At 44.0% G+C, this 13449-nt stretch overlaps 1 protein-coding gene across 3 annotated transcripts in view; it reads left to right on the top strand.

The window, feature by feature from the left end:
- Positions 1-13449, top strand: part of LOC147891341 (Putative thiol-disulfide oxidoreductase DCC) — a 166238-nt gene that overhangs the window by 80961 nt on the left and 71828 nt on the right. For all 3 annotated transcript variants that reach the window (XM_087389711.1, XM_087389714.1, XM_087389713.1), the window contains exon 5: positions 1506-1571. In XM_087389711.1, coding sequence (XP_087245837.1) covers positions 1506-1571 — 66 coding nt within the window. The remainder of the gene's footprint in view (positions 1-1505; positions 1572-13449) is intronic.

Consider the following 13449-nt stretch of genomic DNA (forward strand, 5'->3'; position numbering starts at 1 on the left):
TTACAATGTATTGATAGCTTAACTGATGTATTAGACAATAGACAAGTACAACACTATATAGTGTGCCACTAGACTCTAGAAAGTCACAATGTCTTGGGGTATCTCCCAATATGACACGTGACATGTCTAGGACTCACTAGATTATAAAACCACACCTAGACCACCTAGAACACTCATTTTAGACTCACTTTGGCTTCATATTCCAACAGGATGGCCTTCGCTTTCCATTAGGCCCATTCATTTGGGGCAGGTTTGTGAGATGACCTGTGCTACCTGCTCCTAGTAGAGATTAGCTGGAATGCTATCTTTGGTGGGGCTGCTTCAGTTGCTAAGCAATGTGAGAGTGACCTAACATCATTGGGCCTACTAAGATGCCTCAATGTGCAAGTATACAATTTTAAATGAGATCCCTAATCCCTTGCAATCAACTTGATCTCATGTCCTTGGTACTGTGTCTGAAGACAAAGGGTTTTAACAGGTCGTTTCTTCTGCTGCTTGCTATATGAACCAACAAGAATTTATATGGTACATAGTAGTTATAGAGTTGAACATGGCATACCATAAATTACTGAGGGTCAGGTTTCTTTATGGGAGAAACATCTGGATGCCCTTGAGTTGGAGAATATGAAAGATTCTCCTAGGGGTAAAACAATCCCCCTTTCTTTTTCATCTTTAAAAAATGTGAGGAAAATCATTCTTGATGTGCAAAATCATCGTCTATCTTGAACATTTGCACGAACACCCACAACCCCCTTCCCTCTTTCCATATGAGATAAAAAATCCCTACCCACTAATTGTTACCCTTAAAAAATCCCTACCCACCCACTAATTGTTACTCTTAATGAGATTTTAAAAATGATTTTATTCTCACCCGAATGAAAAAAAATTATTCTCCCCTCCCGCTCCCCTTGAGCAAGCTCCTTTGGAGCTGAAGAGTCCTGCACTAAGTCACGTCCCGGCGCACACCTTGAGTCTGCCCAAGGCTTGTGAGAGGCATGCACAAAGTCACTTCTCTTTAATAGAGGCACACACCTTGAGATCTTCCCAAGGCTTGTGAGAGGCATGCACAAATTCATGTCTCGGCGCATACCTGAGATCTGCCCAGGTAGGAGGTACGCACCTAACGCAACTAAAACTTTATGAATTTATTTAATGCTTTTACGACATTTGACCCTTAATTACCTTCACTGTTCTAGGTTTCCATGGCGTGCCAAATAGGCTCTACTTGCAACACATGTAATATCTTACCAAAAGCTAGCATAAATCTTGACTTATTCCATTTTTTGGTCTCTTCTCCATCTACATAGGTAGTGAATTTTGTTACTTTTTCAGTTTTAAGGTGGCCATTATCATCAACTAATGATGCAATAAAAGGTCATTTAAAATTTTATGTTTGTTTCTGAAAATTATCTGAGTTGCATCTTGTGTTTCTACTGCTGAAGTGCTCATGGCCACCGATATATTGATTGACTCTGGATGCTTTATCTCATATACTGCATGCACAGGCTTTTCAGAGACTGTATGAAGAAGTGGGGCTGGGCTGGGTCTACTCATTTACCAAATATGAACCAGTTGGGTCCCTGCCCTTTCAACCTTGGCACGTGCTGCTTACAATTAAACTTGATAATGATATGCTTAGCATTAATTGATTTTCTAGATGGATGTTCTTTGGCTGTGGTAGTGAGATTTTTTCACCTAATATAAGAAGTGTGTTATCTGCAGTAAAATGAATTTTCTCATGTGCATATTTATGGCGTCATCCCTCTCAGGCTTCAACTTCTGTGATAGTTTTAGGCAAGTGGTAGTTGTAGCTTAGGTAAAGCATTCTGTCGAATATAGTTCGAGTGTTGTGACGTTATTTTGTATCATATCACATTGATTTTTTAGGCAATAATTTCTGCACTGCTATATCATAGTTTTCTTAATAAAACAGAAAGTGGTCTGAAGGGCTAAATAGTAATTGGGAACATTCTTGCATCCTTCCTGGATTTCGGCAGTAAGTGCCAGCTTATGGGAGAATGGTTTATGCCTCACTGGCCAGCCTAGGAAGTGAGAAAATGTTGCTGTGTAGGGTCCAACAAACCTTTCTCTAATGACTCATTCCATAGCATAAGGAGGCAAGGACCTACAGTGCCCCTAAAAGCTTAGTAGAATTCTACCAGTATGCTGTCCTCTCCAATGTTATCCACAGGTCCTCTAGTGCTTCTCTATCTAGAAAGAGGGCATCAAAACTAGACACCATCCTGGGTCTAGTAATACTACATCTTTCCCTCAGTTGACTATTGTCCATTGTTATCATCTCCCATCTCCCTAAGATTTACTAGAAATCATTATAACAGTCTAAAGAATGACCTTACTATCTATCACTAGATCATTATCAATCATAAATCTGTCCATGTTTGATTCACTATTCCTTCTGTTATCTAAATCCCTTCCACCATGACCGCCCTCACATCATCAACTCCACACCACCCTCACATCATGAACTCCACCTCTCAAAGCATTGTTTCTTCTTTGACAAAACTTCATGGTTTCTTCCATCTACTCTACCATGGCTTTGAGAGTCTCTTCTCTTCACCACTCTTCACCTCTTGCAGCAGTAGAAGCCAATTCCCAAAACAAATCGCACTTGATAAAACACCTCGCCAGGGGGCTGGAAAAGTGCATGACATCTTAGGAAATCTTCTGCAAAGGGCGGGGCTGAAATTGTTTTATTTATGTGTATATATATATATATATATATGGAGAGAGAGAGAGAGAGATTAACGTCCTCGGAAAGCCTCATGGGCCTATGGGACAAAGTACATCAAGAGCAAAAACTCATAGAAGCCTCTGTGGGCTGGATCAAAGGGCGCGCTAGGGACCTTGCTGTGCTATGCTAAACTAAAGAGCTCAAAAGCTGAAAACTGAAAACTCAAAAGCTGAAAACTGAAACGCGGTGCCATGGTGGCTCTCCGGTGGGCTGCAAAGATACCCTGGATCTACGTTTGTCAAGCTCTCTCTCATTGTGGCAAAGGGTGTGGTCTCCTCGACCTCTGTATCCGGTGGGCTATGTCAAGAGTGATGCCTCATCTCTGGCGGTCTCCTCTAATGAGAGCTGAGATAGACTAAACCTCAATCGTGCGTGCTCTAGTTACTCTCTGTATCGTGTGTGTTCTGTGCATCTTTGGCTTGGCAACGTCGCTTTGTCTCTCCTTGCTAACCCATATTGCGCTGATCTTAGTTAGCTCCTCCTCCTTCACCCCACTATGCCCTGAAGCTGACTCAAATGCATAGAAATCCGTAACATATTGCTATGCTCTGTCTACCTCAGCCTCCTATGGCGCGGTCACCTCCTGTTGTTGTTTGATCTGTCTCAATAGTGTCTCTTTGTGTGGTCGCATCTCAATCAAATAGAGCCCAAAGCAGACCTGGTAATGGAAGTGGATGAGCCGTGAGAGTGGGCCAAAGGTGTGCCCCTCCTAAAGAGGCAGTGATATCCCCCCCGAACCTCATAGCAGGCTGGGCAGGCACCCAGGAAGTGCACCTGTATCTCAACCTCCCGAACGAGACCCACATCAACCCAATGGCAATCCTCAGTGCACATGAGACTCCTCTATCCTCTAGGTATCGGGTCCAGATGATGAGACCGTCCTTTGACACTCTCAAGAAGTGGTTGTAATAGATTTGGATCTTGGTGGGGAATTCCTGGTCCCCCCTCCCAAGTCCGACACATACAGAGCTGGAGAAGATCCAACCATATGATACAGTTAATCTGGTGTGTCCATACTATACTGAAAGTGAGTGTGTGCATACCATGTTATGCTGACCCTGCTCTTTGCTAGCCGTCGTCTGGATGACTCTAGTGCCAATCTTTGCTGTCTCGAGTGGAGTAAGACCCAGACTCTGTGGATGAAAGTCTCTATTTGAAAGATGGCATCAATCTGATGGGGTGTCATGGTGAACTCTACCTATACTATTTGACGAGGGACTGTAGGCTTTCTCCGAATATCCTAGACCCCATGATAACCTGTAGCCACTCAAATTGCATACATGGCAATCGGCCTCACTAGGGTGTTGAAAAGCCATCCCTTCATTAGTGGATGGTGAAAGTGTGCCTAAAAGCATTGCCTCTCTAGTAGGGCAAAAGTTCCCTGTCCTCGTGTGAGTGGTGCCTTGGCTGTGTGAACCATCCTGAAAACTTGCCTTGTGAAGATTGCCCCCAAGTATGTGTAGGATCGTACTATCTCCACTGACTCCCCTCTGTAAATGAAGTTATATCGGTGCAACACAGTGCGTGAGGTGTTGAAGATCATGACCTTGGTCTTCACAAGGTTAACTATCAAGTCTCTCTTTGCAAAACACCTCTAAGGCCTCCAAATGTCTCTGCAACCCCTCTGCTTAAGATGATATGAGAACTATGTCATCCGCACATAGCAATATCTGTGTCATCAAGTCAGCCAATAGTGATCCTTCACCTCCTAGGCTGTCAATATGATAGAATCTCTATTCTCTAACACACTCTTAGATCACGGGCGATGGCATCTGTTATTTCCTCCGAGCCTACTCTCGTAGATCGCATGTTTTTCAATTCCTACGTCCTTTTTCTTCCTCATGCATATCTACGAGACCCACAATTCCCGAGATGGTTCCCCTTGCCAAATGTCATCATTTTAGCCTTTCCACTTGGTGCACCATTTACCCCTCTCTTGGGGCACATTAAAACCATTTGCCCCTTGACATTATTGCACATTTAGGTGCACCTAGGCGTTAGCACTCAGAACCACCTAGTCAATGCCATTTCACCCTCACCTAGGACCTTGGCAGTTACTTCTCTTGACCATTTCATTTACGCACATAAAATATTACAGAAGTCGGTCATCTAACAGAAAATGCCCACCGATCTTTCCGAGGTCATGCTATCTCGGCTAGATCATAACATTCCTTCCCTCTTCAAGCATCAGCGTCCTCGATGATGAAATCTGGGAACACTCTCCGTAACTGGTATATGGATTCCTAGGTAGCTTCCGATAGAGGCTGACCATGCCATGCAACCAACACCGTGGGCCTCTTCCGATTTCATATTTGCATTGTTCCTCGGTCCAGGATTCTTGTTGGTTTGTGCCTTGCAATATCCGAGAAACATGAAAAACCGGGTGCACCTTACACCCATGTGGCAATTCTAATTTATAGGCTACAGTGCCTATTCTCTTTAGAATTAACCACGGCCCACAGTATCGAGGTGATAACTTAGCACACTCTCCTGAAGTTAACGACTTCGAGTGCGAAGGAACTCTGAGAAAAACTTTTTCTCCTTCCTTAAATACTCTTATAGACCTGTTTTCATCCGCATACACCTTGGCTCTATCCATAGCTTGGCGGATATTAGCTCTCGCAAATGCTAGCATTTCCCGCATTTGAACTACAAAGTTCGCGGCACTATGCACTTTCTGAGGTACTCCAACTATAGTTGGATTGGCTGGTCTATAACCATAGTTCAACTCAAACGGACTGAACCCGGTAGAGGAATGTTTTCTAAGCACTATCCCACAAAGGAAATAAAATGTACCACTATCACAACAATTGCTCACAAAGAGCCCCAAAAACTCAAGCACCAAAGATATGCCCACACGGCCAAAACCCAAAATTATGAGACAAGAAAACGATCAATGAGCCAATTAGCATTAACCTTTTAGTATAGTACTTCTTGGTTTTCAGCAACCAATCATCTATAAGCGGGGGAGCCAGCAGATAGGATGATCCAATGGTCAACCAAAAGCACTTCTAGAAGATCTCGCACTGGTCCACTCGTCTGTATATGCATGTTCGTCGCTAGACCAAAACAATACACTGCCTTAGTCATTCCATTGCCGATGAACACCACCAACGGTCAATGCATGTGCAAAGCACAAAACCGCCTCGATCAACCTTTGACCGGAGATCCTTGCAAGATTGTTCATCTTCATGCTCATGCAGCTCCACTACCAACAAGCTAAGACCCTCAATTCTGTCTCACAACCGTCAAACCGAAAGTGGGAAAATGATGCCAAAACAAAGTTGTCGCAATGTGGAGATCACAAAGCAAGTGTCCGTCGGCACCAATCAACGACATCAAATAGCTATGACCATGAAATCTTGTCCTCAACACTTGAACAAAGAACCAAACTTGGCACAGACATGCGCATCAAAGAAGTCGCCACAAGAAGGAAGAGACAAGCCCAAAAATCAACGCATCAACGAACTTCTTCTTTGACAATCGACTGCAAGTCACATCCTTCTGCACCCAATATTGGCAAGATCTTCTTGTGCCAGAATCCCAAAATTGCATGAACTGCTGACAACGACAAACTCTTCCTCGAATATACGACCTCACAGACCCTTTGTGACGTTGCTCTGATACCAATTGTTGGGATTTGTGGACTCAACAGACTTTATATTCCATGCAGTGAGAAAACTGAAATGGTTATGAAACCTTGAGACAGTATTGATTTGGACGATATAGACCCGAAAATCAATTGCGCAATAAACTCAGACAAAGAAAGATGAATTAACTAAAGAAATCTCTTGATGTCGACTGACTATTTGAGCTCACCTCTACGGAGTTTGTTGCTCTTACAAAAGACTCTTATTGACTCGACTGACTCTTCTATCTTACTCTAGAGCTAACCTAATAACTATAGCTACAGAGACTCTGCAGAGCATCACTTTGATGCCGACTCTCATAAGTGAAACCATTGGCTGGACAAAGAGATGAATAATGTCGCCATAGAGTTTTATGGAGGCTGAGAACACGGCCATGCACTGCCATGCAACACGTTATTGTTCTTCTCAACTCCTCAAGAGCCATTCAAGTTCCACGCCTTCTAGCCAATCAACTTTGCAAGAGTGTTCCTCCAATCAGATCACGTCCACCAGCAACGTACTACAAGTAGTCTCCGTACCACTTCCAAACCAATCTCTAAGGTCCTCAAGACGCCCCCCCATGAGGGTCACATTCCAACATGTGGGAGGGGGAGGGGGAGGTTAGGAGGAGAGCGGGCAAGTAGTCTTGTCAATGTTGTAAGTAGGTTTATCAATACTCAGAGAGAGAGAGAGAGAGAGAGAGAGAGAGAGAGAGAGAGAGAGAGAGACTTATCAATGCTGTAGTTGTATTTATGTCTCTACAGGCCTCACGGGCCTATGAGACCAAGTACAATTACAAAAGTAACCCGTACAAGCCACTGTGGGCTGAAGCAAAAGGCTTGCTAAAGCCCTTTGTAGATACTACGCACTAAGCTAAAAGCTAAAACAAATGTAACAAAACGCTAGTACTCAACGCAAGACTAAAACATATAGCCTGGTGCCCAGGTGGCTCTCCTATGAGCTGCGAAAATATCTCGTATGTGTGTCTAGCAAGTGATCTCTCTTGGCGGTGGTTGGCGGGGTTTCCGTGATCTCTGTATCCGGTGGGCCATGTCAATAGTGACCCCTCTAGTCGGGCAATCCCCTCTGAAGATGGCTGTGATAGGCTGCACTTCCATTGTGCGTGCCCTTGTTCGTCTCTGCATCTCTAGCTGTGTCTCTCCACGTCACTGTCTCGTCCCATTAACCCACTCAGCCCTCATATCGTCTATCTCCTCCTCCTCAACTCCACAACGTCCAAGGGCAAACTCAAAAGTGTAAAAATTTTTAACATGTCACTGGGCTCTCGATCACGGAAGTCATTGTCTCCTCTTGCTCTCTGATGCGGCGCATTAGGGTCTCTCTATGTTGTCACATCTCCATCAAATAGAGACCAATGCATAACTGATCTTGGAAATGAGTCAACCAGGAGAGAGGTCCAAACCCGTGCCCCTCTTGAAATAAGCAATGGTAATCATCCTCAGATCTCATAGTACACAAGGCAAGTACATAGGAAGTGCTCCTCTGTCACCACCTCCTCCAAGTTGCATAATTTGCACATCCGTTGCTCTCTGGGTATACCTGTGGCTCTCCCTGTCTCAATTCTCAGCTGATGGGACAAGACCCGCATTTGCTCGATGGCAATTCTCAAGGCGTGTGAGACTCACTGGGTTCTGATAATCACTCCATCCACCGATACTCTAAGGAAATGATCACGGTAGAATCGAATCTTGGTGGGAAACTCTTGGTTCCCCCCCAAGCCCACGATGTGTGGAGCTGAAGTAGGTCCAACCGTATGATATGGTTAATCTCATCTTGTGGATTAGGTGATGAGGAGCATCTAAGCTGTACTAATAGGGGGGGAGACGATCCATCTAGATGCCCTAATTGCAAAACCATCTCTCTAGACGAGCTAGAGCTCCCTGTCCTCATGTGAGTCGTGCCTTGGCTGCATGAGTCATCATCATGAAGACTGGACCTGCAAAGACTACCCCTAGATAAGTGTAAGACTACACAATCTCCACTAGCTCCCCTCTGTAAGTGAAGCTGTGTCAATGAAGAGCTGCACGTGAGGTGTTGAAAATCATAACCTTGGTTGTGTTGGAATATGAAGCCAAAGTGAGTCTAAAATGAGTGTTCTAGGTTGTTTTATAGTCTAGTGAGTCCTAGACATGCCACCTGTCATATTGGGAGGATTACCAAAAAGCGAGTGAGGAAAAGTAAGTGAACCCAGAAAAGCGAGCAAGAAAAAGGGAGTGAGCCAAAAAAAAAAATCAAAACAAAACAATAATAGATTGACAAATCCTTATTTTAGCAACTGCCTAAGTTCTTCAAAAGTCCATCAGAGAGTTGGATCTGTCATTGTCAAGGCATCATTAGTAAAGATGCGCCCTATCTTCGCTCACTTTTACTCAGTGAAATTTTTATAATCCTCCATAATCAAGTTCTCTCTCTCCACCAACATAAGTGAGATCACCAATGAAATCTTCCACACAAGTCAAAAGTTTCATAGGACTTCTTGAATGGAATAGTCCACATTACATGTATATGCAAATGCTTGGTTTTTGAAACTCTATCCACTCTTGAAACAAAACCCATGTTTTTCAGTTTGCAAAAAACCCTCCCTAATGAAACACTCTTACATCCCACCAATCCAACAAAATCTAAAAAGTAGTTACATCCCTTTCTTTAAAATGAACATCAAGCTCTTTGGTATCATGTGAGTACGCTTTCATTTTCTTTCCTTTTCATTTCCATTATGCTTGTTATCTTTCCTTTCCATTCCTAGTGTTATCTTGCTTCTCTCCCTACCACTATGATCTTTCATGTGGTATCCGAGCCATGTTCCTAGCCCTACTCTCTCTTTCTCTTTCCCTTCCAAGAGGTTGAGGTGAGGGGGGCCAATGAAGCTACTCTACCTCCTCCTCCTTGGAAGGCTGCCCTCTTCTCTCCTTCCTTGAGCTCTCTTCTCCACGCCATGATCTGCCACCTCTCTTCTCCTTCCTTCAGCTACATCTTTCTATGAACTGCGGATGATGTGACACTTCTATCCGGATCTAGAAGCAGAATCACAGCTTTGTGTCTTCAGCAAAATTGTAGAGGACCTTGAGTACTACAAATTTCGTTTACATCATTGCAATCCGAGTTTTCTGTGAAAAGTTATAGCCCTTGCAAGAAGTGACGAAATTTGTTTCTGCGCACGGATTTTGTTCTGGAGCTCAATGATTTGACAGCCCAAGCATGATGCAGCCAGCTCAACGTGGAGCTTTCCATCGTCTTCATCATTGACCTCTGCTCCAGCCCGCCATTCGCTCCTTCTGCCCGACATTCTCTTAGAGCTGCTGCCCGCAAGTTGATGCTCATATTCTGCCCATCATTCTCTTGGAGCTGCTGTCCTTCTACTTGTGTCTGCCATGAAGAAGTTCGAGACTTGCTCCAGCTCATGAAGAACTTATCAAGGTGACCTTTCCATAGTTACACTTGCATTTCTACTCTTTTCCAGCCATGGAGTCTTCCAAATCAACTACCATTTCGTTCGAGAAGTTTAATGGTAAGAATCTCCCTACATGGCAAACAAAGATGTGCGTGACAAGGAGAAAAAGCCATAATCAGATGAAAAGAAAATTGCACAATGGGAGAATCTGAATGACAAAGCTATTTCTCTCATTGTTTTGAGATTAGGTGATGACTTTATTCATCATTTTGTTTTTGATTCCACTGCTCACGACTTATGGGATAAGTTTGAAGAATTGTTTAGCAACAAAATCATCAATTCAAAGGTATTTCTCAGACATGAATTCTTCAAGCTGCAAATGAAGCATGAAGACTCTCTTATTGCTCACTTGAATCATATGGAATCCCTTGTCACTCAGCTTGCTAGTCTGGCAGCCCCTGTAGGGGAAGATGATCAAGTTGCTGTGCTTCTCTCGAGCATTGAGGAAATTCTAAGTACCGGGAGATCATACCAGCATTGTGTGTGACACAAATGGGTTATCATGATATGGTTGCTATGCTTATTAATCATGACAGACGGTATGCAGACACTTCGGACTCCACTGTATTGTACTCCAAGGGCCAAGACAAAGGCAAATTCAAGCCTTTCAAATGCAATCACTATGGGAAGCTTGGTCACACCGAGGATCACTACTTCCAAAAGCTTGCTAAGCAACAACACAAGGATCATGTCAACTTGGTTGGGCCTACAACAAGTGAAGACGAAGAAGAAGATGATGCTTCGACAGCGACTCATGCTCTTACTGCCAACATCAGAGATCTCTTTCTCTATTTAGAGGTCTACGTACCTGATGATCGGGACTTTTGTTTCTGATCTATTATTTACTACAGCTTGATGTATTTTGGGGTCCTCTGCCCTGGGTAGTCCCCTAAAATGATATGTATTGGGTGTTTGGTTTTCATTGAGTCTAAAGGTCCTCTGCCTCGGATAGTCCTCCTAAAAAGATGTATTGGTTTTCCGGCTCTAAAATGGATCAACAACCTTCACAAATGTAGGGTGGTTGAAGAAATGCTTGAATAAATGTTTCCAGCAGCTGGTCGATGACCGCAGAGGCTCGAAATTTGGGAAGCGCTTCTGCAAACCAGCTCCAAGCTATACCAAGAGGCTGTAGTAGAGGTATGGGTGGACCAAAATGCACCAGCAGATCACCAGGCCAAGAATCGGCAATTCTAGATGAAATAGAGGCTAGGAACAGCCCCGAAAACTGCTCTGTTGAAGGCAGTTCTGCAGCAGCAACCCTAGAGCAACTTGAAATGCAAGTAATTGCTCCGAAACAGGTCGAGGAGGCCTCTGAATCACCTAAGATGCTGCACCCGACATGTGTGTATGAACACCTCCACTGCAGTGGGCCTAGAAACCCTAAAACGGGATTGTAGATGTGCTGAAATGGCTCGAATCTCGACGCGTGCTGCTTCTAACAGACCTGAATAGAGGCGGATATGCAACAACAGACTCAGAATGACTCGAAAGTGCAGGAGCAGCCTCAGAAGTGGTCAGAAATGTCCTCAAAAGGCCTTGAACTTCTGCAAATGGCACGCACAAGTGGTCGGCTATGCTGCAGCAGCAACAAAAGGTTGATTTCTAAGCGACAATAACCTTCACACGTGCTGACAGACCTTGAAAATTGTGCGGAGCTACAAGAAAATGGGCCGCCTAGTGCTCCAAGAGAGCTTGAATAGAGGTGACTGGCTGTGGAGGTTGTGGATAGGCAGAAATGAATGCAAATGGCAGCAAGGAGAAGCAGCTAGAGGCGGAATTGAGGTGAGTGTGCAAAAACCCCAAAAGGGTAGAAAGGAGCTGAAAGGAGACCAAAATGAGGCAGAATCTGAGGCGAAAATGAGCAGAGCTGAGGCGGCTGTAGGAAGAAGGGCTTAAGCGGAATTAGGGTTTTGGGTTAGGGTTGGGTCTGGGATAATGTGGCAACTATGGCAGGGTGAACCTGCTCTGATACCATGTTAGAAACATGGTGTGAGGGAAAGGGAGAGAGAGGCTAGGGAGTGAAGATGTGATACTCAAATGAAGACATAATGAAGGCTTTCATTCATTCATCAAGTATATCAAGATAAGTGAAGTATAAGCCTATATAGGCTACTCACTCACACACTATCACCTAGTGCATATGGGATAAGTCCCATAGGGACACATGGCTCACACATGAACTAGTACTAGATCACCTAGTACTACACATCATACTAACACACTCTTTTTTTTTTCCTTTTTTTTTCAAGAAAGAGACTTCTATTAAGTAGGAGAAAAAACCCGTGAGAGCAAGCTCAAAGCGGAATACATCATGAAATCATGAGGATAAATAAACCCCTTAAAATGAGGTGGAAAACAACCAAGGCTGAGGCTGAAAGTGCCACCTCAACCCTGTAGGAGTCTCAGAGAAGAAAGGAGAATCCTTCCATTCCCTGAAGAAAGAAGCCCTCCTAGCTGAGGCTTCACGGGAGTCTCCCTCCATACTCGTCCATACGGCCATCAAGATATGTGGTGTCTGTCCAGACACTAGCCAATGTGTGTGAGGGATGAACTTGAGTTCCCTCCAATGCCTCTGTGCATCTAGCTCTCCAGATATGCCTTGGCCTTGATGGGAGGTGCACTCCACTGTCTTGCTACAAAGGGAAGACTCAAGGTATCTCCATGTGGTGATACACTTCCATAGAGCACATATCACCCTCTTATACAATGGCATATTGCTCTTTCAATTGTGGCTTGAAGAGCTTTGCGCTCTAGGACCCATGCCACATGGTCTTGTCCCCATGCGAGATGCTACTAGAGAATCTTAAAGGCAAGAGAGAGAAGTATCAATGTCCTCAAGGTCATGGATAAGGTAATGTTCTCTAAGGCCAAGATGGACTCTGATATACAAAGAGAGGCAAGAACTTGCTCAAGGTCCCTCTTACATATGGCTGCAAGTGCTAAATCCACGAAGCTATGAGGTTTATCTATGGGTATCCCACCACTCATTTTGACAAGCAACAACTCCATGTGGACCCTCTCTAGTTTGTGTTGGAATATGAAGAAAAAGTGAGTCTAAAATGAGTGTTCTAGGTGGTCTAGGTGTGGTTTTATAGTCTAGTGAGTCCTAGACATGCCACGTATTGGGAGATATCCCATAAACATTGTAACTTTCTAGAGTCTAGTGGCACACTATATAGTGCTGTACTTGTCTATTGTCTAAAACAACAGTCAACATCAAGCTTTATATCATGTGAGTATTTTGGTTATGATTGCCTAGCACTTGTTCTTGCATTTGCTTTCCCTTTTGCCTTTCCATTATGCTTTCCATATTTCCATTCCGTTCCTAGTTAGCTCCATGTCTCTTCATATGGTATCAGAGCTACTTTCCTTCCTCCTTGCTTCCTCCATGAGGTAGAGGGTGGTTGGCAAGAGAAGTTGCCCTCTTCTCTTGGAGGAGCTCCCCTGCCCTACTCCTCTCCATTGAAGGCTTCATCAACATTAACATTCTCCTCCAACATTGTCTTCTCCAACTTGAGCTTCTGCCACCTCTCTTCCCTTTCCTTGAATCACGACTTTGTGTCTTCAGGAAAGTTGTAGAGGACCTTGAGTACTAT

The sequence above is a fragment of the Dipteris shenzhenensis genome, chromosome 18 (genome assembly GCF_047967505.1).
Source record: "Dipteris shenzhenensis isolate YYH24624 ecotype China chromosome 18, Dip_SZ_1.0, whole genome shotgun sequence".
Lineage (NCBI taxonomy): Eukaryota > Viridiplantae > Streptophyta > Polypodiopsida > Gleicheniales > Dipteridaceae > Dipteris > Dipteris shenzhenensis.